The sequence below is a fragment of the Chenopodium album genome, chromosome 11, assembly GCF_948465745.1.
Source record: "Chenopodium album chromosome 11, dcCheAlbu1.1, whole genome shotgun sequence".
Classification (NCBI taxonomy): domain Eukaryota; kingdom Viridiplantae; phylum Streptophyta; class Magnoliopsida; order Caryophyllales; family Amaranthaceae; genus Chenopodium; species Chenopodium album.
In genome coordinates, this window is record NC_137844.1 from 3,508,846 (window position 1) to 3,535,378 (window position 26,533).

General features: G+C 36.7%; 4 protein-coding genes across 8 annotated transcripts; 3 read left to right on the top strand and 1 right to left on the bottom strand.

The window, feature by feature from the left end:
* Positions 1 to 789: 789 nt before the first annotated feature.
* Positions 790 to 5,246, top strand: LOC145567187 (FRIGIDA-like protein 3). 3 transcript variants are annotated; one of them, XM_081626425.1, is made up of 5 exons: positions 790 to 1,059; positions 1,524 to 1,583; positions 2,307 to 3,392; positions 3,931 to 4,112; positions 4,571 to 5,246. In XM_081626425.1, exons 3-5 carry the CDS (start codon positions 2,318 to 2,320, stop codon positions 5,009 to 5,011), a joined length of 1,698 nt encoding a protein of 565 aa, XP_081482551.1. In that variant the 5' UTR covers positions 790 to 1,059; positions 1,524 to 1,583; positions 2,307 to 2,317; the 3' UTR covers positions 5,012 to 5,246. The 3 variants fall into 3 exon arrangements, with proteins under 3 accessions (XP_081482551.1, XP_081482552.1, XP_081482554.1); XM_081626426.1 differs by having other exon boundaries at positions 1,535 to 1,583; XM_081626428.1 differs by lacking the exon at positions 1,524 to 1,583.
* A 725-nt stretch (positions 5,247 to 5,971) lies between these two features.
* LOC145567186 (TPR repeat-containing protein ZIP4-like) lies at positions 5,972 to 10,332 on the top strand. Its single transcript, XM_081626424.1, has 5 exons — positions 5,972 to 7,289; positions 8,454 to 8,643; positions 8,733 to 8,765; positions 8,870 to 9,490; positions 9,577 to 10,332. Exons 1-5 carry the CDS (start codon positions 5,986 to 5,988, stop codon positions 10,234 to 10,236), a joined length of 2,808 nt encoding a protein of 935 aa, XP_081482550.1. The 5' UTR covers positions 5,972 to 5,985; the 3' UTR covers positions 10,237 to 10,332.
* Positions 10,333 to 18,068: 7,736 nt separating this feature from the next.
* On the bottom strand, positions 18,069 to 21,878 carry LOC145568261 (uncharacterized). Its single transcript, XM_081627691.1, has 6 exons — positions 21,781 to 21,878; positions 21,561 to 21,662; positions 19,451 to 19,702; positions 19,274 to 19,360; positions 19,002 to 19,135; positions 18,069 to 18,506 (listed from the first exon to the last, which is right to left on the bottom strand). The coding sequence occupies exons 2-6, from the start codon at positions 21,660 to 21,662 to the stop codon at positions 18,404 to 18,406; spliced, it is 678 nt and encodes a 225-aa protein (XP_081483817.1). The 5' UTR covers positions 21,781 to 21,878; the 3' UTR covers positions 18,069 to 18,403.
* Positions 21,879 to 22,942: 1,064 nt separating this feature from the next.
* LOC145567189 (rhodanese-like domain-containing protein 4A, chloroplastic) lies at positions 22,943 to 25,793 on the top strand. 3 transcript variants are annotated; one of them, XR_014095516.1, is made up of 4 exons: positions 22,943 to 23,634; positions 24,830 to 24,932; positions 25,019 to 25,216; positions 25,713 to 25,729. XR_014095516.1 is itself a non-coding variant. In XM_081626432.1 (4 exons), the coding sequence occupies exons 1-4, from the start codon at positions 23,012 to 23,014 to the stop codon at positions 25,714 to 25,716; spliced, it is 864 nt and encodes a 287-aa protein (XP_081482558.1). In that variant the 5' UTR covers positions 22,945 to 23,011; the 3' UTR covers positions 25,717 to 25,793. The 3 variants fall into 3 exon arrangements, 2 of the variants coding, with proteins under 2 accessions (XP_081482557.1, XP_081482558.1); XM_081626432.1 differs by having other exon boundaries at positions 22,945 to 23,634; positions 25,019 to 25,152; positions 25,713 to 25,793; XM_081626431.1 differs by lacking the exon at positions 25,713 to 25,729 and having other exon boundaries at positions 25,019 to 25,534.
* The last annotated feature ends 740 nt before the right edge of the window (positions 25,794 to 26,533 follow it).

A 26,533-nucleotide genomic window follows, 5' to 3' on the forward strand; every position in this document is an offset into this window, starting at 1 on the left:
CCTTATTTGAAAAGTTGTAATAATTTTTAATTCATTTCTCTCGACTAGTGGGACCTAATTTTATTACTTTTACATTCTCTCTCCTCTAATAATTTGTCTTTCATTAACCCCACTATCTCTATATTTTATTACTTTCTCTAATTTCTCCCAAAACTCCGCGCATGGAGAAATGAAGCAAGTATTTAAAAACGAAGGGAGTACCAATTAATAATTCTCACAAAGCCCCTTACTTTCTTCTCTTTCCTAAAACTTATAGTATCACTATATAAGCTTATCAACCTTTATCAGCTCTAATAAGTTCAGTTCAGTAAATGAGAACAGACCCTAATTTTGCATAAATATTGTTATAAATTGATGGATATTTTAATGCAAATGGATTGATTATTTTGGGATTAAAATTAGGCTAAAAGGGTCGAAGTTTTGGAGACGAAAGGAGTAGAACAGGACCATAGATTAAGAATACGACAACAAAAATAAGCTTAAGAAGTAACGAGAATTAATGGCAACAGTGATAGAAGCATTAAGGTGGGAATTTGAAATTACGCGGCGCCAAAATACAGAAAATCTTTGTTTGTTCCATCTCTCTCTAGTCTCTCCTCTCTAATTAAGACATGTCTCTGAATGTTCCAGATAGAAAGAATAGAATAGAAGAATGTGTACCGTAATACGAGGATTTCTTACAACGGGATTTCATTTCTCAAAACCCCGTCATTTTCTTCCTCTATTATTAAATTATATTATTAAACTTACACAATTTATAAATTATTAATTTTAAATTCCCGCTAGACTGGCAAAAAAAAAGCAGAAATTCCTGTGTCGGAGGGTAGGCAACTGGAGGAGAGAGAAAGTTGTTGAGTGAGAAAGATAAAGCTTTCTTTGGTTTTTCTCTCTCTCACTTTCCTCTTTCTCTTTCTCTCTCTAGGGATTGGATTGCGCACTCTACTATCCAGATACAAATACTATGGACTGAATTATTTATCAAACCTATTTTCCGCCGCACTACTACTATCCATCTATCTATCTCCTCATGTTTTTCTCTCTCCTACTTTCTTCGTTTTGGTACGTTTCTCGCCTTTTTTATTTAATTAATTTTGCTTTTAATTGATCTTCAGTTTTTTTTTGTTGTTGTTTAGATCATGTTAATTTCTGATTTTTTGACCTAATTTTGCTGGAATTTGATCAGGAATTGAACGATTTTGTTGTAATTATTGTCAATTTTTGAGGAATTTTTGTTTGAGCTATTGTTGTTAAAGTTTTGAAGTTAATTTGCTGGAAATTGATGAAAATTTGAGTTAATTTGATGCTAAATGATGTGATTTCTGTTGATTTTTGAGGAATTAATTGTCTGAGCTTGGTGTAGCTTAATGCTTTTTGCTATGGTGTTGTAGATCTAAATAATCGTTCTTTTCCTTGTTCGCTTTAGTTTCTGCAATTTCTGGTAATTTATCTCCGGTTGAGCTGTTGTAATTGAGATATGTTCGATTTTTCGGTGTTTTAGTTTGTTCTTCATTTAATTTTTCTAGGTTTATGGTAGATCTAGTTGGTGCCTGAAGAAGTTGAAGCCGCTGGTATTGTAGTCACTAGTAAGCTTCTTTTACCCATTTCATTCATTTACGACTTTATAATGTGCCTTTTTGGATTTTGATTTGGTGTTGTGATTGTATGTTCGATATTCCTAGTTTGCCTGTAATTGTTTTTTCAATTAGTGTGTATGTATGTGTGGTGGTGAGGTTATTATACTTCCAGGCTATGACTTAGATTATATGCTTAAGGTTACTAGATCCTCGAATTTGTTAGTTTAGAATTTAGATGTGTGTTGTATTTGCTCATTTTAAATAACCATGATGATGTTTGTATGCGCTCATTTTCTTCCTTGTGTTATTGTGTATCTGAAGTCTGTTTCTGTTGTTACTACTTTTGACTGTTATCTATGATCATATTACTTCCCTTATCTGTCATGTTGGTTTTGTGATTTTGTGTGGGCAAGAAACTCAGCATTTTAAATGCTTATGTGTTAGTAATTGGTTTTTGATAAGTGACCTGGTGCCTATTGGCTGTTCCTCGTGCCTCATATGGCTTATGTTTTTGATAAGTGATTGACTTAATGTATTGGCAAGCGTGAAATGGAAACTGTTGCAAGGGAAAAAAAAAAGGAACTGAGGAAGTATATATACTACATATATATTTTCCTGATTTTATCTGCTGCATATTATGACACTGCTTGCCAAAACTGTGTGCCTATGTATCTAATCTTCTTTGCCTTCCCTTATTAATATTAATTTGTTGATTGCTGCTCCATTTTCCAGCGGTATTTTCGATGGAGGATACTCAATCTGTTGGCGTGCTCATAGACTCTGCAACCTCCAAGATACAGCAACTTCAGAAAGCATTTGCTGAGCTTGAAAGTCACAGGGCTGTTTCCCTCAATTTGAAATGGAAAGAGCTGGAGGCCCATTTCCATGGTTTGGAAAAATCACTTAAGAGGCGTTTTCATGAGTTGGAAGATCAGGAAAAGGAATATGAAAACAAGACAGTGGAAGCACAAGAGATTCTAGAGAAGCGTAAAGCAGCAGTTGTGGCCAAAGAGCAGGCTTCTTTAGAGAGGCTTCAGGAGAAGAGGGATGCTGCTGTTTTTGCTATTGTTAATGCTAAAGAGAAGCAATGGAGGGTATCATGTGAAGAATATTCTGAAGCCACCAGTGAGAGCCAGGGTGGAACCATGGAGGACACACCAACTAACTCTATGATATCTGAAATTACTTCTGAATATACTAGTGGAACTGCTGAAGATGGAAGTCCAGAAGTGCAGTCAGCTGATAATGGAAACAGGGAGGTGACATCTTACCCTGAGCTTGTCAAACTATGTGAAGAGATGGATGCTGAGGGTCTTCATAATTTTATATCTGACAACCGCAAGAACCTTGCATCAATGCGGGAGGAAATACCTCAAGCTTTGAATGCTGCTGCTGACCCTGCCTGTTTGGTTCTTGATTCACTGAATAACTTCTACCGTGGTGATGTGACAAACTTGGATGCGAAAAAGGATTCCAGTCTTTTGGGTCTTCGCCGTACCTGCATCATGTTGATGGAGTGTCTTAGCATTTTGTTTGCGAGTCTGGATACAGCCTCTGTTTCTGAAATAGTCTCTGCAGATGTTAAGGCACGGGCAAAAGCTACTGCTGAGGCATGGAAGCCAAAGCTTAATGAACTTGACATGGAAGCTGGAAGTGGAAACTCCTTGGAGGCTCATGCATTTTTACAACTTCTGGCTACTTTCTATATTGCATCTGATTTTGACACAGAAGAACTAACCAAACTAGTGCCTTTGGTGTCACGTCGTCGCCAAGCTGCTGATCTCTGCCGCTCACTTGGGTTATCTGACAAAATGCCAGGTCAGATTTGTGTATTATGTACAAGCCAAAGTATTGGAGTGGTATGAAAAATGCAGGGAGGCTTTTATGAACTGCTGTTCTGGACCCCCTTAAGCCTTAACATTGACACTTTTTTTTTTTTTTAAAAAAAAAATCAAGTTTTCCCCAAACAGGGATAGGCTTTAGCCGCATAGGTGGGGTGTCTGGCTGTGGTACTTATCGGTGGACATTTTCAGTTTAGAACTAAAACTAACCTAATTACTTCAAATGTTCCCTTTCCCGTTCCTTGACATAATTTTTACCTAATAAAATCTGGCATTTCTCACTCTTAGGCTAGATGTTTTTCACTGTTGTTGGGAGAGGGAGAGAATATTGGGTGTGTGTGTGTGTGTTCATTTTAATTTGTTTGTTCGGAGAATATATTAGCATTTGGGTTTATGTAATAGGAAACTTGTTGCATATTCTGCATCATCTCTTGATTAATACTGCATATCAACAAGTAAAGCCATGGTTTTGCATTTATGTGTTATGGTTGTTGACTTCAAGATGGAATCTGCAGGTGTAATTGAAGTGCTGATTAATAGTGGCAGACAAATTGATGCTGTTAATTTGGCCTCTCAATTTGAGCTGACTGAACAATTTCCCCCCGTTCCTCTGCTGCAAAACTATTTAAAGGAAGCGAAAAAAGTTCTTTCTCCAGTTAAGCCTGGAAATGCTTCACCTTCTTCTCCCAATGCACAGGTTTCCTTCTCATTCTGCTGTTTATTTCTTTGCTTAGTTTATGGTTATGTTCTTCCTTTTCACTTTATATTACTCCTATGTGGCCTAAAGATTGCCCTAATACCCTGTGACTCTGTGAGGCCATGACGTATTTACTATGTGGATAGAATAAATTTTTGTAACATATATAACTACAATAAATTGGTTTACTACGTGTGTGGAAGGGCTGAAAGCATGTGTAATCTGCTATAACTTCAATTTTTGATGCATATTAGTTGAAATTGGATATTCCATAGATGCTCTTGATAGTCTTGTACATATTCTGCTTATAAGTGTGCATGCCCAGTTGCCCTTGCACTTGCTCATACTCCTTCAGACACTTGGGTGTATGATGATAAAACTTGGTAGTAATACATTTTATGCTGCAAATATTGAACTCAATTTTCTCTCTTAACTTATTGTTGTATTATTCTTTTCAGAACAACGATGTGAATGAACGAGAGCTCAGTGCCTTAAAGGCTGTCCTGAAATGTGTGGAAGAGCACAAGCTTGAAGAACAGTTTCCTATGGAGACTCTGGCAAAACGCGTACTCCAGCTCGAGAAGGCAAAAGCAGATAAGAAACGAGCAACAGAAGTTACTAAACCTCAATCCAAGAGGCCCCGTGCTACCAACGTGGGGTTTGCACCCCGCGTCACTAACCTTGCTGCCAACACTTCTCCGTATGCTGCTAGGCTGACTGACAGGTACCCTCCTCCCCAGTACGTGTTTGACAACAGACCCTACGTTTACACTGCCGGACCTACTGATAATCACTGCCCTCCTCCTGTCTTGGGTGCCCCAGCTTATGGCTTTCCTCCTGGCCATGGAAATTACTACGCCAATGGGTACCAGTACCAGGCCCCTCCTTATCAGTACTGATGCTAATTTGGTGACTGTCGTGAACTTCTGATTTTAACTACTAAGTTTTTAACCCTTTTTCTAAGATGTCAGGTACTGTACGGTTAATCTTAGTATTAGGTGGGAAAAAACTGAGATAATGTAAGGTGAAGTAAAAAAAAAAGGATCAAGCTTAGTGTTTTAGCCTCTTTCAGTTTCATGTATAACGAGACCTTTTAATCCTCTAATATATGTACCGTGTTTTGTGTTTGTACAATTCTGTTATAAAGTAGCTTATATGGTTTCTGTTATAAATATAGCTGAAACTGATCGTGAATTTGTTTCTCGTATGAAAGATTGCTGGCCACCATGGCAATAGGTCTAGGACTAGGACCTGTAGCCAGAGTATCAGACCTTCTTGGACCATACCGCTACCATAATTTATGTGTATTTATACAAGTACATGTTAAAATAAGAATTGGTTGCTCGTCAAAGTTTCATACTCTGTATCAAATTAGCTTTGATGACAAGTCACCTTAACAATTTTCATGTATTGGAAATTTGGAATGTGTAAAGCTTATATACAATGTATATGTGAAGTTAAAAAACAAAACATGAAGGTGTATTAAAGAATTCGTGAGCTGAAAATAGATTTATTTCAAACTACGAGTATCCATTAAAAAAAAAAATAAAAAAATTCAAACTAAGAACACGATTCTCATAGACTTGTACAGTTGTACTCGTAGTGCACTTGTGTCTAAACCGTGGTCTGATTTGTTTGTAAGAATTGTAACCTATACTTCAAAATTCAATCTCAAGGAAATTTCAAACGATAATGATATTATTGATATCATTATTCAATAGGGAGTACTATTTTCAAATCACAACCTTTTTCCCTCCAAAACCTCTCTATCTTTGTTTTTTCTTTTTAAATTTCCGTCGCTTTCTCTTCTTCATCATTCAAATAAACGCCCAAATTTCCCGGCAAAAAAAAAACATTTCTCCGGTGACACAAAATGAGAATAGCAGAGATAAACTCGCCGGATCTCCGGCAACACGACGCCGTTTCACTCACCCTCCAACAAATCGAATCACTCGTCAAACAAATCGAGCTTCTCTCTCCTAAAACTTCTACCTTACCTTCCTCTCTCTCTCCTCAGCTTCGACAATGCCTGACTCAACTGAGTCAACTCGGTCCTTCTTCCTTCTCCAAATCGGTCAAGCTTCAGCTATGGAAGCTCAGCTACCGTCTCTGGAACTCCTGCGTCGATCTCACAAACGCCGGCGTAAAAGGACACGTGGAGCTCCGGCAATCTGCCGCTGACATTCTTGCAATCGCCGGTGATGTTGCTGGAGTTCCTTCACCGGCGATGAAGGCGGCTTCGTTCTACTACAAGACTGGTTTGATTTGGCATGAGATGAGGAAGTTTGATTTGGCGAATGATTGTTATGAGAAAGCTACGGATCTTATTGCGAAGGTTGAAATTGATTCGATTTCTGACCTAGGAGAGAGAAAATTGTTGCTCGATCTTAATATTGCGAGGTCGAGAACTGCGTGGGAGGTTTCGGATCGAAACGTTTCGATTGCGTTGTTGAATCGTTCGAAGAAGTTTCTGTTTGAAACGGCGGAGAATTACAGGATTCTTGCGGAGCAATACTTGGCGTTTGGGAAGGCGGTGTTGATGAAAAGCGGAGTTTCGGAGGGTAATGAAGTGTTGAAGTTGATGAATGAGGGTTTGGAGTTGTGTGAGAAAGGGCTTAGAGTTGTGAAGAAGACGGATGAAACGCTGAGTTTGAAGGCTTTGAGGGATACCACGCTGCGTTTTATTGCTGCTTCGCATTTGCAGAGGGAAGAGTTTGATAGTGTTGTTAAATGTGTGAGGGTTTTGAGGGACTATAGTGGTGTTAAAAGCGGCGATCAGCACCCGAGTTTGAGTGTTTTAGCACTGAAGGCGTGGTTGGGATTAGGGAGGTTTAGTGAGGCAGAGAAGGAGCTGAGGGATATGGTTGTTAATAAGGGGGTTCCGGAGGCTGTTTGGGTTTCGGCTGTGGAGGCGTATTTTAAGGCAGTTGGTGTGGCTGGAGTTGAGACGGTGAAGAGTATTTTTATAGGGCTGTTAGGGCGGTGCCAAGTTAGTGCTGGTGCAGCGGTTCGTGTGATTTATAAGGTGATAGGGGAAGGTGGTGGTGGTGGGGAAGGGTTACGGATTAGAGAGATAATGGCAGAGGAGTTGGTTAGTGATGAAAGGGTGGTGACACTATTTGCTGGGGAGAGAGCTGCAAAGGAAAGAACAGCCTTACATGCTGTCTTGTGGAATTGGTGAGGCTTTACTACAGTATGAACTAGTCCAAGTTCTTGTGATTTAGTTGTTTGTTTAGTCTCTTATTGGATACTAAAGAACATGAATAATTAATACTCCGTATGAAAATTTTGCAACTAATGCTTTGTTCTTGCTACTCTTCAGTACCCAGTGAACAAATTTTGCCTATGATAGTTATCTTCAAGGCATAATCTTGTCGTGTTTGTTTGTTTGCACTTTGTATTGTTTTGCCTAGTGTTTGCTGGATCTTTTTGTTGCCTTTTGATCTCGCTCTGGGTGTGATATGGTGCTCCCTTTTGGTTTCTTCATGTCTACTTTTTCATGGGACCTCTGTCTTTTGTATTGAACTTGTTGTAATGAATGATTTGCATTATTAGATGTGTTCTTGTATACTTTTTCCTCTTGGTGGTTAATGTTTGGCCTGTGTAATTATAAATCATGTGGCTGTGGTCTCATCTGTTTTAGAGACCCTAAGATAGAATATATAAACCAATCCCGGGCTTCAACCATTAGCTTAACCAATATTGATTTATATATTCTATCACTTAGGTTGTTGTGGACTTGTGGGGACTTAAATCTAAGCTACAACATATCAGCTCTGAAAAGTAGATGCACCTGAAGTTGCAAGTCCTAATGGTGTTGTATCTTGTGTCATAAGAAACGTAGGGTTTTATTAGAAAGAGAGACTGAGGAACTCTTACTAGACTATACATTTAGTCTTACAGGAAATGGTGGAGGGAGTTATTGGCTTATTGCTAGTAATTCATATAACCGTCTTTTTATACACTGGTGATATCATGACATCGCTTCTGAGGATCTGCTTGCTGAAGAATTTGAGATTTGCTATGATATGTATGTAAGCAGATTAATGGTGTGGCAGGAAGAGATTTTTGAGAGAATGCAATCAACATATGCCTCGGATTTGAATCTATGAAGCAATTAATATGAACAAAAACAAAATGAGGAAAATTAGTACTTGAGAAAATTTAGACAATGCATGGCGTTTTCCTTCTTTAGATGGGATGTTATGCATAAGTTGTAGCTTTTCATTTTCTGAATTCTTATCTATGTTGATCTTTCTGCTTTTGTGCATATCTTTTTTTTTGTAGAGACTTCTCTTGTAGAAACTCCCGTCCTTTTGACCCACTTAATTTCCCTGACAGTGCTGCAGCTCATTTTCGGTCAAAGGACTATGAGATTAGTGCGGGATTATTCGAAAAGGCTATGTTTTATGTGCCCAGTGGCACCGAGAGCAGAATTCTACGAGCAAAGGGATACAGAGTTTTGTGTCTATGCCACTTGGGTCTCTCCCAGCTTGATCAAGCTAAGGAATACATTGATGAGGCAGAGAAGGTATTGTGTGTTGTTCTCATCTGGTATAAGGCTGAGCTACAAAGAGAGACTAAAGATGTTTATGATACTGATGCATTTTTTTCCTGCAGCTTGAGCCAAACATAGCCTGTGCATTTCTGAAGGTATTGTAAGTTTTGCTTGCTTTTGCTTATATTTAAAAACAACCTTGTTTTATTCTATCTTAGCCTCACTGTAGTAGGTTATTTTTTTCTTATGATTTGGGCAGTTCAAGATATACTTGCAAAAGAATGATCATGCTGCTGCCATAACTCAGATGAAAGCTATGATGGGCTGCACTGACTTCACTACAGAATTTCTTTCACTTGCAGCGCATGAAGCTGTTGCATGTCGTGCACTTGGAGTTGCTGTTTCCTCTTTGTCTGATCTCCTCAACTTCTACACATCAGGAAAACCAATGCCAGTAGCTGAGATAGTTGTGGTTCGCACCACTCTGGCAATCCTTGTTCAAGAAACTGGTCACGAGTATGATCTCCTGAAGCACATGAAGAGAGCCCAAACTAGGATGACTGAGCTAGGGCCTGATAATTTCTTTGGGAAAGGTGAGGTTGGAAAGCGAGAACAAAACTGGATCGCAACAAATGCATGGAATGCAGGGACACGAGCAGGGTTGGAAGAAAACTATGAATTATGTGCTGAATTTTTGAGTTTGGCAGCTGAATTCTATGATGTTAAGATTGACAGGGAAGCAGAAGGAAACAACATAATGGTTTGCAAATCAGTTGTCCTGGCTGTTTCTGCAATGATAGCCACTGAGAAGCAAAAGAAGGTTGCGATGTTGGATGCACAAGTGAGGAAAGCCATAGAACTGCTAGATAGAGTTGGAAAGGTACGCAATAGTTTCCTTCGTAAATAAAGGTAGCTTAGCTAAATTCTATGAAGTCCCACTAAAATTTTCATGCAACATGCTGTCAGTTGGTGGAAGCATTATTAGCTGCAGAAAATCCATCAGACTGTCAAGACAGCAGCCTCGATCCAAAATTCCAACTTGTATACATGTTGAATGCATATGAACTATATGGAAGGATTAAAGATTCAAGATCCCAGCAGCTCCTTGTGAAAAATTATTTGAATTCAAAGGTCTCTAACCCGAAGGATCTTCTTCAGATAGGCCTTGCTTTCTCACAAGGCTCCCAATTTAATGCTGAAGTAGCAACCACCACTCTAAATGCTTGCCTCTCTGGTCTACTTGCTTCACCTTTGCCAGACTATAATGAGGTGGCTATAGTTATAAGACGGCTAATTACTATAGCTGTGGTGTACAAGGGAGATGCTGATGATGAGGCGGTGTACAATCTATATAAACAGGCACAACGAATTATGGTGGGGCTCAGAGAAGGTGAGTACCCTGTTGCCGAGGGGAAATGGCTTGCTACCACATCTTGGAACAGGGCAGCAGTCCCTGTGAGACTCAGGCAAGTCGATGGGGCAAAAAAATGGATGAGTTTGGCGTTGGAGCTTGCAAAGAAGGTTCCAGGAATGGAAACTTATAAGGCATGTATGGAAGACTTTATCGCCAACTTTGAGAAGAAACTACAAGAGGATGATGAAAAGAGGAGCAAGCTAACTAGCTGAATGAAAAATAGCGTGAAGTTGAGCTGAAGTAGATATTTTGTACAGATTATAGAAGGCGAAAACTACAGGACACAGAAGAAACGTTTGAGAACTCATAACCTGAATCAGAGTACTATCCTTGTCTGCTTGCCATCTATAAACTTTGTGAAAAATGGTTGGTATGACATGAGAATCGAGATAACAAACTTCACAATTTGAATTATTTTCATTGTAGAAAATTCATGATCTGTATACGTATGTGGCTGTATGTTAAGACTACAGAACTATTGCAAAATTGAACGGATATATATATATATATATATATGATATGTTAACCTTTATATATATTGGCCAGTATGTCAAAAACAATCGAATCTGATTTGAAGAGTACTGCACAAAATGTAATCAATATGGTTTACAGAATAATTGCTTGCTTTTTCTTCTTTTTTTTTTCCTTCCTCTTTCTTGTAGTCTTTTTCCAGAATCTCCTAAACAAAGAATAACAGTTACTCTGATTTGAAGAGTATTGTACGAAAAGTGATCAGTACGGTTTACATAATTTGAAGGCCCCTTATATTGTAGCAGCTGCAATATTTCAAATACTTCAGTCTATTTGTATCCTCTATCATCAATCACTCCCTCCTTACCCAGCACCTTATTCTGTCAATTTTAATTTGATGTCAAGTAAATGCCTGGAGTTGTGGCATAGTCTTATATCGATCATCAAATCGATATAGAACCAGTACTCCAGAACTCCATATGTCCACTTTTGATCTAATATTGAAGCAGATACAACCGCCTTCAATAATGTTGCTGCTAAAGGAAGGAAGAACAAACATGGTAGAAAAGAAAATTGGGTGACTGAGGGAAAAAATTAGCTGGTAGAAAATTCTCTCTTGAATGTCAAGACATACAAAAAAGCATTCAATTCTACCATGGCAACCTTTTCCCATTTGAAGAGGTATGAGACTGCTTTTCAAACTAGAGAACCTTCTTAAAATATATTGTGGAAGTGTATTGTTGTGTCTTCTAGTCATCATCTCTGAATGGGCCAAGTCCCTTCATGGAAGTTGAGTCTCTTTCAGGTGACAGGCGCCACGCCGAAGAGAGGAAGGTTATAGCCTTAAGAGTTGATGACCACAACAAATGTTACTTCCACAGCTGCTCAGTTTAAGTCTCATAGCCATGAGAGTATAATCTGTATAGGACAAGAAACTCTAGTTAGTCCTTTATTCATGATAATAGTATAATAATTAGAGGAATTGTGTGACTTAGACATGTTTTGCATATTGATTTCTTGTTTTAAATCAAAATATTTTGTACAAATCAATATCTTTAAAAGTTTCAAAGCCATGCAATTATGGAACTCTATACCAATTATGGAACTCTAGAAATTAAATTTTAGATTATTGCTAGAATAAATTGTTTAAGAAAAGGAGAAAACAAACTTGGTGAATTGCAGACGCAATAATGCTGATGAATAACATTATCTGAATTTGTTTTTTTCCTCTTTCTCTTTCTTCTAAACCAATGGTCTTTGGCCAAGGTAACCATTGAAATTGGTATTATGAGCTTCTAACTTAATCTAAACATTAGAGGAACCTATGATTTCAAGAATTGGTTTGTGTTTTGGTTATTGGTATGAGGATTGATGGGAATGGTTGTGCCAGATCAAGACCTATTTATAATGGTTGCGTAAATCATATGAGATACAATATGTTTCCTTGAATGATAACCAGGATAAGATTTACACGCAATTCCTTGAATGAAAATCCAGATAAGTTTTACGCGTAAATCCTTAATTGAAAATCCAGATAAGTTTTACACCTAAATCCTTGAATGAAAATCCGGATAAGTTTTACACGTAAGTACTTACACCATTACACGTAAATGCCACGCATGCAATGCAATCTCAAGGCTCATGTGCATCATATGAGATATGATCAAGCCCATTCCTAGCAATCTATAGGCCCGGGCAGGATGATTAATTGGAGCCTCTTAGCACCATCTACAGAGCATGTTAAGTAAACTATCATACGTGCTACAAGCCTACAATCTACAGGCAAGGACTTACACCGTGTCCATTACATGTCACGTATGTAACTACGTGGCTCACTTGCATTATATTGATGGGAGGGACAAATCATATGGGATACAATATGTTTCCTTGAATGTAATAGTCTCTGAAACTAAGGAAGCCAAGATAAGCAAACCTGTAATTCTTCTGATATGTTATATCTACAATCCTAGGCAGAAACTGCTAATAAATTTGCTTACAGTCCAGTTAATAACATCAATCAGAACCTTTATATCATGCACCCGTAAATATGGCATATCTAGAGGGTTTAGAATAAGTTTAATACCCTGAAAACTCCTTCAGAAGGACATGAGCAGGCAAAGCATATACATGATGAAAACCTATTAAGTGCTCAGAAAAATAAGTAACATAATATGGCATTTGCTGGTTTAAGTATTGCCAAGCACTAGCATTAGTGTTAAAAGACAAACATACGCGTAAATTCATAACAGCCTCCAAGTTCTATGTAAACTGTCAAGCAACATTAGTATAAGTAGACAAAATCAAATATTCCAACAGCGATCATAGGCACAAGCTAGTGTCGTACAGAGAATCATTTTTGCTTAACTGTGAGGGTAACCATTTGAGGCCTCAGAATTGAGAAGCAAAGCTGCAGACCAAACTTCGACTCAATCTGATTGAAGGATCTTTCCATAATGTGGCAAATGTTGACCTGTGATATCATGTAAGAAAATAAACATAAGAAGTTTATCTATATATGGGATTTGTAGAAAGGAACAATCAAACTAGCTCATCTATGATTTGTTCGGATTTCTTAGTAGGATTGACACTAGAATGATGAGGGCTACTACTAAGTTCAACCACGTTTTAGAGCAAATAAGTGTACAGGGCTACCCAAGTTTAATTCACAACTAAAACAAGTAGAACCAATAAGTTCAAGTAATAATTCCAAGAGAAAGAAAGCCTAACCTCCATATTGTATCGGTTTTTGATAGGAAGAACGATCCCACATTTGACAGAAGTCCGAAATGACTCCATTAAGTTCCTCAAAGAAAAGTTGTTTGGCTTAATCTCCTTCAGTTTAAGAACGCTGCCAGTAGAAGCAAATACATGACCATATATCCCTTTATCCCTTAATACCTTCACAGGGAGATCAAAAGAAAGGTCTGCAAAGGCAGAGAATGCAAGATCTCCATCAAGAGCAATATTCATCAAGGAAGAGTTTGACTCATCTCCAGTTTGCATTCCAATGTTAGGACCATGTATTCCTCTGTATCTAAGGCTCCACAATGAATCTAAGCCTCCCATGAAGCCAAATACAGAAGAGTTCTCACTTAAGAAAATTTTGTTGGCTCGCGGTGAAAACAATGGCCTATTTACGCATGATTTACTCCATGGCAGCATCAGACCACCAGAGAATCCCAAATTGAGGGCAGCATTTTTATTACCAAGAGGTAATGCATAGCACATATGGAACTCCTATTATAATTATCAGAGTCAGAGAGTTTAAAAACATGTCAAACAAATGTAAATAATGCAAGAAACATATATTATACTTCTGCTTCTTTACCTGGCGCAGAAATCGTGCACTCCAACCATCAGGAAGCAGGCCTGAAATTTTAGTAGCAGACTGAACAGCATACCCTTGAGTAGGCCTTAAAATTGAATCCCTCTCATCAATTGTGAATTTGTAGTTCAAAGAGGATAGCAAACTGAGATTTCCCAGCCTCCGATTCCCACTCAACAAATCAGTCTCTAAAAGTGTCAAGTCATATTCGAGTTGATGATTCTTGGTAGAGACTAAACCGACAGAAAAGCCAGTTGCACCAAATTCTTCTTCATAGGGAAGCCTTAACGATAATAGCTCACAAAAGAAAGTATTGAGTGACTAAAGAGACTCGAAGAGACACAGTGGTATTAGGCCAACGGCTGAATCTGAGAAGTGGACACCCAAGACTAATCCAACCCTTTTTATTGCAGCCATCATAACAGAAATAATCATCCAAATCGGGCATAGTCTACACGAATACATAAAACCAACGATCAATATCGGAAAATCAATCAATTCAAGTAGCCCATTCTACATCACTGTAAATTTCAACTCAGTCCCCCTAACATCAAAATTGTCAAGTAGCTCATTCTACATCACTGCATATATTCAATTCAGTTCTCCTAAAATTAAAACTGGTACCATTTAGGTAATTTGTTATCATTAACATGAACTCAATGCATTAACAATGTCACATTACAACCACCAAAAAAACAGGGGTTTTCAAGAATTTCAACAACAAAAAAAGGGGCAAATAATAAGTGCAAAGTACTACTTCCATTTCCAAATTTTTCACCCGTCTCAATAGTTCTTAACAATTATTAACAAATTAACAGTATAATTTAATGAGAAGAAATCATACCTTGAAAAAAGGTCGGAACAAAATCAGAGTTTGACCTTGATTGCACCATTCAATCCATCTACCATCCTGTAACACAATGCAAAGATTAAACACCCATCAATTATTTATACAATAAAATTAGCCCCAAAATCAAAAAACAATCCAAAATTATGAAAAAATTACCTTAGAATTTTTAAAGAAATCCAATTCATCCGAGTAAAATTGCCTTTTCTCATCGTGAACTACCTTGACGTGGAATGTAGTCGGTTTCTTGTTGGTGTAATCTCCACTATCAATACTGAGAAAATCAAAGGGAAATTTTACAGGATTTATGTGGTTTCTGGGAATAAGCAAAATCTTCTCCTTTTTAATGGCGGACTGGTTGTTTTTTTGTGGGTTGATTGAGTTCTTCTTCTGGAATTTCCTCTATATTCTTATTGATGAATAATGCTGCTTCTTCATCAACTTCTGGTGAATCAATATCCTTGTTTTTCTCCATAGATTCTACTCTTTTTCTCTCTCTCTCTCTTTTTTAGGGTACTATATGAGTATATGACGGTTGTTTTGGGGGGAATGAACAAGAGTAGTAGTACCGTACGTATGACAGTATTGGGTGAGCTTTTTTTAATTTTTTTTTGTTTTCCTAAATAGTTGTATTAGGATATTGACAAAAATAATTGAATAAAATATTTGGGAAAAATGTGGTAAATCTTATTATAGAGGAAATAATGAAGATTTTATTATTTTTCAAATAGCAGGGGAAGGGTACGTTAGTCGTAGCCTATTAGTAGTAGCTTGGGGAATAAGTTAGAGTTTGTTATGAGAATTTTTCTATAAATAGGCCTTATTAGGAGGAATAATCAGGATGTTGAAGATTGTGACTATTCTTATTGGGAGAGAGTGAGTCTCTCGGAAACTCATGTTAGGAGAAAATCCACCTCTCGAAAGTGAAGTTATCGTTCTATTAGTGTAATTTACATATTATGATGCACATGAGCCTTGCATTGAATATTATCGTTGCTAGGAATGAGCTTGATCATATCTCATATGATGCACATGAGCCTTGCATTGAATGCGTGGCATTTACGTGTAATAGTGTATTGGTGTAAGTCCTTACGCGTAAAACTTATCCGAATTTTCATTTAAGGATTTACGCGTAAAACTTATCCGGATTTTCATTCAAGGATTTACGTGTAAAACTTATCTTGATTATCATTCAAGGAAACATATGGTATCTCATATGATTCACCCAACCATTATAAATAGGTCTTGATCTAGCACAACCATTCTCATCAATCCCCATACTAATAACCAAAACACAAACCAATTCTTGAAATCATAGGTTCCTCTAATATTTAAATTTAGTTAGAAGCTCAGAATACCAGTTTCAATGGTCACCTTGGCCAAAGAGCATTGGTTTAGAAGAAAGAGAAAAAGGAAAAAACAAATTCATAGGATGTTTATTCATCAACATTATTGCGTCTGCAATTCACCAAGTTTGTTTTCTCCTTTTCTTAAACATTTATTCTAGCAATCATATATTATCTAATCTCTAGAGTTCCATGATTGGTATAAAGCTCATGCAATTGCACTGCTTTAAAACTTTTAAATATATAGATCTATAAACAACCATTTGTGGCATTGTCAAGAAATATTTGATTTTTCGATTTATTTTTGATTTAAAACATGTCATAGTCCCACAAACTCTAATTATTATGAATAAAGGACTAACTAGAGTTTCTTGTCTTACACAGATTATACTCTCATGGCTATGAGACTTAAACTGAGCAGCTGTGGAAGTAACATTTGTTATAGTCATCAACTCTTAAGGCTATAACCTTCCTCTTGGTGTGGCGCCTGTCACCTGAAAGTGGCACAAATGCCAGGAAGGAACTTGGCCCATTCAGAGATGGTGACTGAACGACACAACGCTACACTTCCGCATAGTATCAATCGAGGTTTGCAAGTTTGAAGAGGCTGTCCTACTTCTTGCTTCATAGCCATGCCAAATGGGAAAAGGTTGTCATGGTAGAATTGAATGTTTTTCTCTATGTCTTCGACTTTTAAAAAGGATTCTACCAGATAATTTTTTCCTCAGTCACCCGGTTATCTTTTCTATCACGTTTGCTCTTCCTTCGTGTAGCAGCAATCTAACATTTAAGGTGGTTGGTTGTATCTGCATCACAATCAAGTAGACATATGGAGTTGTGGAGTGGTTGTATATTGATTGATGATCGATATAAGACTATGCCACAGCTCCAGGCATCGACTTGATAATTTGATATCAAAGTAGACACAACAAGGTGCTCAAGATTCTACCAAAAAAAAAAGTTGCTGAAGAGAAAGTTAAGAGGTGACCGGTAGACTGAAGCAGAAGTATCGCGCCCTTCAAATTATGTAAACTATATTGATTACTCGTACTTTTTGTACAATACTCTTTAAATCAGAGTAACAGTTATTCTTTGTTTAGGGGATTCTGGAAAAAAGTCTACAAGAAAGGGGAAGGAAAAAAAAAAAAAAGCTAGTAATTATTCTGTAAACCATATTGATTACTTTTTGTACAATACTCTTCAAATCAGATTCGATGGTTTTAGACAAAAATCAAATTTAAAAATCAAATATAAACATTTTGAAAATAATTAAAAGATCATTAAATCTTGTTCATTTTTAAAATTTATGGTTGCCATAGAATGATACGGTTAGTAGGAACATGATTGTTGAATGCTAGAAATCGAAAACATGGATATATCATAGTGGTTCGACAATTTCTTACAAAAAAAATAAAAAATAAAAATACAGACTATCTTCAGAGGGCCGTATGTTGAATGCATATATTAAAGTTGGATAGTTTTGTTGCCAAAGTACTTGCAATAGGAATGATGTTTCTAACTACATTCTAAAGGAGAATTCTGTATTTGAAAGGAACCTTAAATTTCAAGTGCTTCTCATTCTTTTTCTACGAGAAATTATTGTGTAAAGCTAGAAATTTATTAAAAATATCCATAGAAGCATGGTAGGCTTACTTAATAGTGAACAAGCCATTTTTATCTAATTGCCAACTTAGTATATCTTGATTTTATGAAATATAGGGAGGGGCATAGATTAAAATTGTAGTTGAATACTAAAAGGGCAATATTTGAAGCATTTTCCAGACACCACATCTTAGAATTTAGAGCAGAGGCATTAGTTAATGATCAAACCTGTATATGGGCTAGTATAAGGATTGAGAAAGTTGTCTGGCTAGAATATGCAGCTCTTCACGATGTACGTGCTTCGACTGTCAGAAAAACTATTACCTGGATAAACGCATTGCTCCTTACCCTGGAAGCTTAATCTAACTTACTCTGTATATCAGACTTACATCCCACATCACTTACGTAATAATCCAGCATCCAAGCAAGTAAATTCATTACAAAAAAGCAAGAGGAACCAACAAAAGGATTTATTACTCTGGCAGCTTAATGCCATTTGACTACCTGTTATCCACATTGCTAAACCTCAATATACCATTGCACTATTTTACGCATTAAGAATTACACAAAAAAAACTTCTGGACATACATTAGAGTGGTTTTGGTATCTGTTAAAAAAAATGATCTGCATTGCCACCCTGAAATGGCCACAGCCCAGCTATCATTGGTTCCACAGACATTATAGTGCAGGCCTGCAGGGTGTTTGCAGAACTTTGTGAAGAACTCTGTTTTTTCCCTCTTAGTTGGCAAATCATTTGATCTCCATACAATTGAAACAAAGTCGGGATCCTACTTCTTTAGGGGGTTCATCTTTTCCCTAAGATAGTATAATTTGGCTCTTCTCACTTTCTTCTTATCCAGCACTTTAATCTCCTTTATGTTAGGCGAATACCTGTTGCAGTCAAATCACAGGTCATCAAGAATTCAGACATGAATCATCTCAAATGTGTAAGTCACTATAATATACTCAATCTCATTTCCTAGAGAGGAAGAACAAATTTATAAGAGACAGGAAGTCAGGGAAAACAATAGAGAGGTCACCAGAAGTTCTGCAATTCAGTATCAAAGGAAAATGCTTGGAGGAAATATGTGGTTTTCTGGAGATAGAAAATTGTATAAAACAAGAAAAAAGGTGGTTGAAGTTGAACCATTTTTTGGGGATGTGATGCAGCCCAAATATATTATTCTAGCCAAGTTTATGTCTGGCCTGTTCAATCCTAAATCTTACTGGCTTTGGCTGGACTTTTCACAGCTAGTAATAAGGCTGGACTAGTGTCTTAGGCTAATAAATGGGCAGACTTTTTTGGGTTGAGTATTAGGCTATGTTCAATTCTACTTATTTAAGCAAATATTCCATTCTGCAAAGAGGCTTTTTAAGTTCACATACATTGGAAGAAGACTCTCAACCCCAACTCCAGCAACTAGTCTCCTTATTCTAAATGTTGAGTTTAATCCTGCATTCCGCCTTGCGATAACAATGCCTTTTATTGTAGTAATACGTCGTTTGTTCTCAGGAACTTCCTGTTTATACACATGAAAACAAAGAAGAGTTAAACATGTCATTGAGGGTTCCCATCCCCACATGAAAGCAACATCAACAGTTGCCTCTAGCCAACATATAAGCAAGATCAATAGTTGCCTCTACCAAGTTTTACATACCAATTTGAGCTGGATGATATAACCCGGCTTGATATCAGGAATTTCTCTCTGTCCCTTTACTTCCTCAACTGCTTCTTTATCCAGAATCTGTTGAGAGAATATTGGATGGAACATAAGAATGAAAATAAAGCGCATTCAACTTCCTTATAAAACAGATGCAATGAAAGCAAGCATTACCTGCATTATGTGCCTAGCTGTTTTGTCAAGCCTCTTAAATTTTATGCGAGCAGGCACATCAGTTTCAGGAGCTGTAGTATCCTGTGTGGTTGATGCTGCAGGAGTACCAGCAGTAGAGAAGCACCTGTGAAGAAAGCTCTCAGAGAAAGCACCCTCGTGAATGGCACCAAACTTTGCACTTCCGCTGAAGAAAGCAAACGAAGGTGCAGCATATCCATGTTTTGAAGCACATTCATGGCCAAGTTTTCTTCCCTGTGAGTGGGAATATGTAAATAACCCATTCCAGCTTAAAACAGACCCAAAATAGAATAATGCAAGTCATACTTCATAGTTCTTTTCCTTTTCTATGAAAAAAAATAAAGAATTAGTGCTGGTGTGCTACAGTTAGCAACAGATATTTGCAGTCAGAGTATTCAAAAGATTCTACTTAATTGAGCAGAACAGGGAATGGAAAGCTGACACGCATTGAAATGGACATCCAATGAGCGCAGGAAAGGAGAGGAGTATTTCAGCATCATAAAATGTTCAGACTATTCAAATGGGATGTAGAAGATGCCACTTCAATATATATTACAATGGGCAATGCCAATCTGAAAAAGGTAATGGAAACAAAGGCCAAGGAGATGAGGTAGAAGATAGAATAGGAGAGAGGGAGATGAAAGTAGTTAATTTAGGACTACTTCAGCAACAACATCCCACCATTTCCTGTCCAGACATACAGTCTCCTTTAAAATAACAGATGTATCAATAGAAGAGTGATGGTTCATTCTAGCAGAAGAGTTGAATTCAAGGTCATGCTTGGAATAAATTAATTGAATTGGAGGGCATACAAATAAATTGGAGCCTAGAGAAAGACAGTGGTGGATGTACAGATGTGACTGTGATGGTTTTAAAGACTAGGTGGAGGGAACTACCTTTATTGGGGAGTAAATTATTTTCTTTAGAGAGAGAGGGGAGGGGGTATTAGCTCATTCCGGCAATGATATTACCTTCCCTAAATAATTTACACATCAGTTTACATCCCATAACACTTTTACTACTCCATATTACCCCCTAATTGATTTCCTCATACCAAGAATTTTCCAAATATAGATAAAATAATCTTAATGAGCAGGTCATGTACTCAGGCATGAAATTTTCTTAGTAGGCAGGCTTACTCAGATCAGAAGGTACAGCATCTAATCAAATTTAACTGCCTAGGTCATGCACTAAGAAAATAAGTAGCCTTTACTCCATTATAAGCCCCTTCAACTACCAAACAATCCATATGCAAGATTAAACTTCAATCAAAGTCTGATTTCTCTCACAATCCTCTCCTATACCCAAATAATCATAATTGTTACATGAAGGCTTCTCATTCCACAACTCCAATTCTTAACCCTGTCATCTTTACTCTCTTACAAATTTAAACAGGTTTCGCTCTGCAACAAAAATTAAGCAATACTTTCAAATGGACAGTCTTACAGCCAAAACAAGTTTTAGCAAGTTGGCATACTTGCTGTAGTGTTTCATCATCGAGTATAAGAGTCATTTTAAAGAAAACATGCGAAACAAGTACAACAACTTGGCACTACAGAAATTGTTAGTGAAGGAAGAAGGGAGAAGCCCGGGTTAAAATGAAGCAATCCTTTCACAAATTTAATACGGAGTAGTTTTTTAGCAACTTTAGAAAAACCATTTTCAATCTAAGATAATCGCGCTCATACACAAACCTAACAATAGAAAATTGAGAATTCGTTTTCTTAGAATAGGAATCTTCCCCGACCAAACACAACCCAAGGAGATGAACCAAAGTTAATCATCCTCCTATCAAGATTACATGGCCCTGCATAACTGAAGTGAGAAAAATAAATGATGTAATTCGATCGATTTCCTTAATTTTCTCTCAAATTAAAAGATTACATAGCTTTGAATGCAGTTTTAGTGAATGATTCAAAGTTTCAAAATTTCCAAGCAATTTCCTAGTTCAAATTAACAATTAGTAACTACAATAATTTCAGAATTTACGAATTAAATTTCAATGTTGTAATACCACAAATTTCCCAGCTATTGTTAATACATATAATCAATAAATGGCAGAAACAAAGAAAGATAGAAGAAATGCAAGTACCGAAACAATGGAGGAGATAGAACCGAAGCTGCGAATGTTGGAAGGGACGAAATCCGAGGTTAATCTGCATTTCGATCGAACTGTCCGAATTAGAGATTGCATCTGAAAATTTTCGAAATAACAATGAAACAATTTGATTAATTAGTAGATCAATTGAATGATGAAAATGGGGGAAAATGCAATGAATCTAGAACTAGTATTGAGAATTAATGGCGGGTACCTTATTGAGGTAGACGAAGATGAAATCCTGCAAAAACCCTACTTCCTCCTAAATTTTTGGCTCACTAGCTCTGAATCCGTTGGGACTTTGGAGGGTTTATCACAGTTGAAAGTACGGTACTACCCCCAATTTTACAGCGTTGACTGGTTATGGGGCGAGGCGGGGCAAGGCGGGTTACTCAAGTGGATTGTGCCCTCGGGAGCATGATTGTGGCACGATACTACTCATAATTATTTAATGTCTCATTTTTTATAAAAAGGTAGGAATAAATTGGATCAGATTAGACTTGAGTTTGGGTCATTTTGAGAGGATATTTATTTTATTTTAATTTAAGGTTTAATATTGGTTTAACTTTAGGTCGAATTAGGTTATATTTGGTTCTACTACCTATATACTTATTGTATAACTTTGTACAAACACCAATATGATAAATTTGATAATACTTTCTTCATTTTATTTTAGCTGATTAGTTTTTAATTTCACCACCATTTCCATTAGTTATTTGACTTCATATTGTAATTAATTCCATAAAAAAAAGTCGAGTGGAGACTTGTTTGATTTGTCGCTGCACATAGCCAAAGATATCAACGTTAGAGTTATGCATTGAAAAAATGTGAAATGTGTCAAATAATATGAAGTATAATGTTTGTATGTAAATGTAAACATTGGATAAGATTAGGCACAATAAAATATTGTTGGTCTCATAATGTACATTGGTAAAATGTGGTCTCATAATATGTTTCGGTAAAAATGGTTGCGACACTTGTGGGCTATGGTCATGCGAGTTGTGCCATGTCAAACCCACAACTTATAGGGCTAGCTAGGTTCGGTCCACAACCTAGCCTATGAATTATGCTACATGCCACAAGAGTTTGTTCTGCACATCCGGGTGTACCGTACACTCAAAATTGTTTGCTCATTAATTTTTACTCATTTAATAAATTGTTATAAGGAGCAAATAATCCTAGATGTATGGATACAATCGAGTATAAATAACAAATTCTAATATGTCACCATGCCATGCTTGTTTATTTAGCCAAATTTCACAAATTTTAGAGTGTTTTTTAAAGCCGTGTCTTATCATGTTTTACCCTAAATATAGGTGAGCTACTGTCTACTGTCTAGTGACGTAGTGGTGTACAAATTACTGCAAGAGGATAGCGCGGTATTTTATCTCAATTCAACTCCATATCCACTTCATTTGTGAATTGTGATCTCCCATTTTTCTTCAATGGAGTCTCTTTCCCTCTGTTTATCTTCCTCTTCCCCAATCTTCAAACCCCACAAAATCATCCCAAAAACCCCACCAAATTCCCTCCAAATCCCAATTCCTTTATCATCTAATAATTTCCATGGAAATCCACTCTCAACTATTATACATTCTCTCTCTTCTAAACCCCCCCTAAAACCCCAAATTTCTCTCCCCATTTTAATGGGTTTTCTCCCTTCATATCCCTCGATTGCATCCGAAATTGCAGACCCATCTGGGCAAAGAATCAACCTTGAATCAATTCTGGTTTCAATCAATGATTTTTTCAACAAATACCCTTATTTTGTTTTTAGTGCTACCTTCATTTGGCTAATAGTTCTTCCTTTATCTGAAGAATACTTGAGAAAATACAAATTTATATCTGCCCTTAATGCATTTAAGAAATTGCGGGATGATTCCAGTCTTCAATTGTTGGATATTAGGGATGAGAAGATGTTAGGGTTTCTGGGTTCTCCAAATTTGAGGATGTTTAAGAAGGATGTGGTTCAGATCACTTTTGATGAGCGTGATGAAGATGGGTTTTTGAAGAAAGTACTGGAAAAATTTGCTGATCCCAACAATACTAGTGTTTGCATTGTGGATAAGTGAGTGTTTGCTTTCATTATCTTTCTAATTTCTGCATCAAATCATCTTTTATTAGATTAATTTAATTTTAGCTGTGTGATGAATTTCACCTATAATTTGCTTAGTATTTTGGATGACATAGAATTGAACTGGATCGGCATGCTTGGTGCGCTATGATTGCTTAGCTGATATGTTTCAATTGCTTTCGTGTTTCAAAACTGAACTTTAATGGGTGAACGCAAGTTTGAGAATACAACACATTTGATTATTTTATATTGTATAGTTGTATACATTCATCATTATATCCCTTCAATTAAAATCAACGATCTCATTGTGAACAAGAATATAAGCAAGGTGCTGTACATCAATTTGAGGTCCATGTAGGCATTATTCAATAACTTATCCCCTAATAGAAAGCACTTGAATTCATGGGTGAAGTTGACAATTGCGACTTTTCATAACAGATTTGAGGCAGCAACATTGCCAACATTTCCATACACCCCACGCCCATGAAATTGTGTTCAGTGAGGGTCTTTTATCAGTAATTCTGTGGAATTTAACTTAAGTTGCCTTGCAATGGGTCTATAACATGATTCTGTTTTGTTTCCTATATGCTGGAGGACTGTATGCTAGTTACCCTGTCTCCTGTCTAATTAGTCTAGGTGAAGCATTGCATGGTCTTGTATTTTACCCTATCTGTCTTATGAATCCTAAATATTAAACAAGGACTCTGCAGTGAAGTTGTACATGATGCCATGACAAAGTTTGAAACAAAATTATTTTTATTCCCCATTTAGGTTGTATCAATTATTCAGTTTCCATTCCATGCCAAGCTGCTTTCTAAATCGTGTTGACGATGTAGTTAATGGATGAAAATATTTTATTGTTATTATTATTATTATTATTATTATTATTATTATTATTATTTTTTTTTTTTTTTTTTTTTTTTTTATGTGCATCTGACATGAAGGAGTTTATGTGAATGTGTTGTGTTTCAATGAAATCGACAAGCACATATTGAGATGATGTTCTGTAGCAAGTCTCATATAACTCTAGTGTAGTTCATGTCTCCTTTTATTATCCAGAACAATAGTTTGTGTTAATAGATTTTCATTTTGGAATGTAACCATTTATTGACTTTTGATATCCATTTAGTATAATTTTGAAAATTTATAATTTCATCACTTTAATGTGCTTTCTCTGGTTGCAAGGTAGTTTTGATGGTAATTCAATCAAAGTGGCTGAATTATTGGTGAAGAATGGCTTTAAAGAGGCGTATGCAGTCAAGGGCGGTATCAGTGGCAAGAACGGCTGGAGGGTACCTTCTTGGCTTCTAAATTCATATCAATCTTGCATTTCAAAGCTGTTCTATTTCTCATAACCTAGTATTGCCTTAACTTGCAGGAGATTCAACAGGAATTTCTTCCACCATCTGTGCATGTATACCCTAAAAAGAAGGCCAAAAGATCACAACGTGAAAGTAATGGTGCTGCCATTCAGCCTGATACGGATCAAGTTCAAGCTGCCACTTCCGAGAAGTAATTTAAGAGGACATTTTGTTACATCAACTTTCCATTTTCTTTCGCAGGGCTTTAATGCGTGGTCATTCTTTATTTTCCTTGTTACTCCTCTCATTAAGTTGCTGAAATACTCGAGACATGCATAAAAGTACAGGCACATGATAGTTGATAGATAAAAAGCCTATGTTCTGTTTTAAAATGTCTTTGATGCTAGAATATATGAAATTAGTAGACCATATCTACGGACTCTTGATATGGTATATCTAGTTTTTACAAAATTATTTTGTTGTTTAGAAGGATTGCACCCAGTTATAGTCCCTTAAAGTGTCAGATACATTTGATATGGCTGTGCCAAAGGCATATTTTCTTTACATATATGTCTGTCTTTTTTTCCCTTTCATCTTTCTTGTTATCTTGACATGGCTTTCTTTTTTATAACCAGCAGATTGCTGTAGTCTGCATTTTCAGAATGTAAACAGACATTACATACTTATTATCCACTTTCTTCAATGTTTGTATTCCATACAGTTGCACACTATTGTATACTGTAATTTGATAGGCTTAAGTATTTTTTTCAGGTAATTTACATTTAACTGCTTAAACTGGAGCGGGACTTTGGGGAGAGGGGGGGGGGGGGGGGGGGGGGGAGTGGTATTGCAGATGCAATTGTCGAACACGGAATGCAGCTGGAGGCAATCCAGTTCAGTGTATGCGCCTATGCAGGAAAATCCTGATTGTAGTCATGTTTCCTGGCTCTGTTCTGCATGACTTTGATCTCAGTTTTGATGGGAAGAAGTGAAGAACATAGAACAGAAAGTCTTGTATTATTATTCTGTATAATTGTATATTGTATGCTACCAGGAGCTTTGTACAGACTTGAAGGACATTTATCTGTGTGGTAATCTTGGATATTGTATTGGGCTTCTGTTACTAACCTTTTATTTTTGAGAATTTTCACAAATTAGTCTTGGTACAAGGACTCACGCTCACATTCATACTAGTAAACTTGTCACTACTCTCCACCCCAAAAATTGACATTAATTCATCAAGGTTCTCTTACATTTTAGACGTTTTTGGCTTACAGTCTTCTCTTCGTACCAAAAACCCAAAAAGATCCGTGCTAATCAATTGTACCATGTAAAACCAATCAATTGAATAAAAATGTACTCCGTGCTTTCCAGACTTTCTAAAATTAGATCAATTAATACAAAATACTTCATGAGTTGTTTACCTAGCCACTGAAAAACCACCAAGGCCCCAATCAAAACTTAGTTCTAATCATAAAAAATTGGTAATTTACAAGAATAATTACAGCCCTATTTTATTAAAATAAGTTTAATCAAGAACAAATTTATAATCAACACCATCATTTTAAATTTGCCCAATGAATTAAAATTTG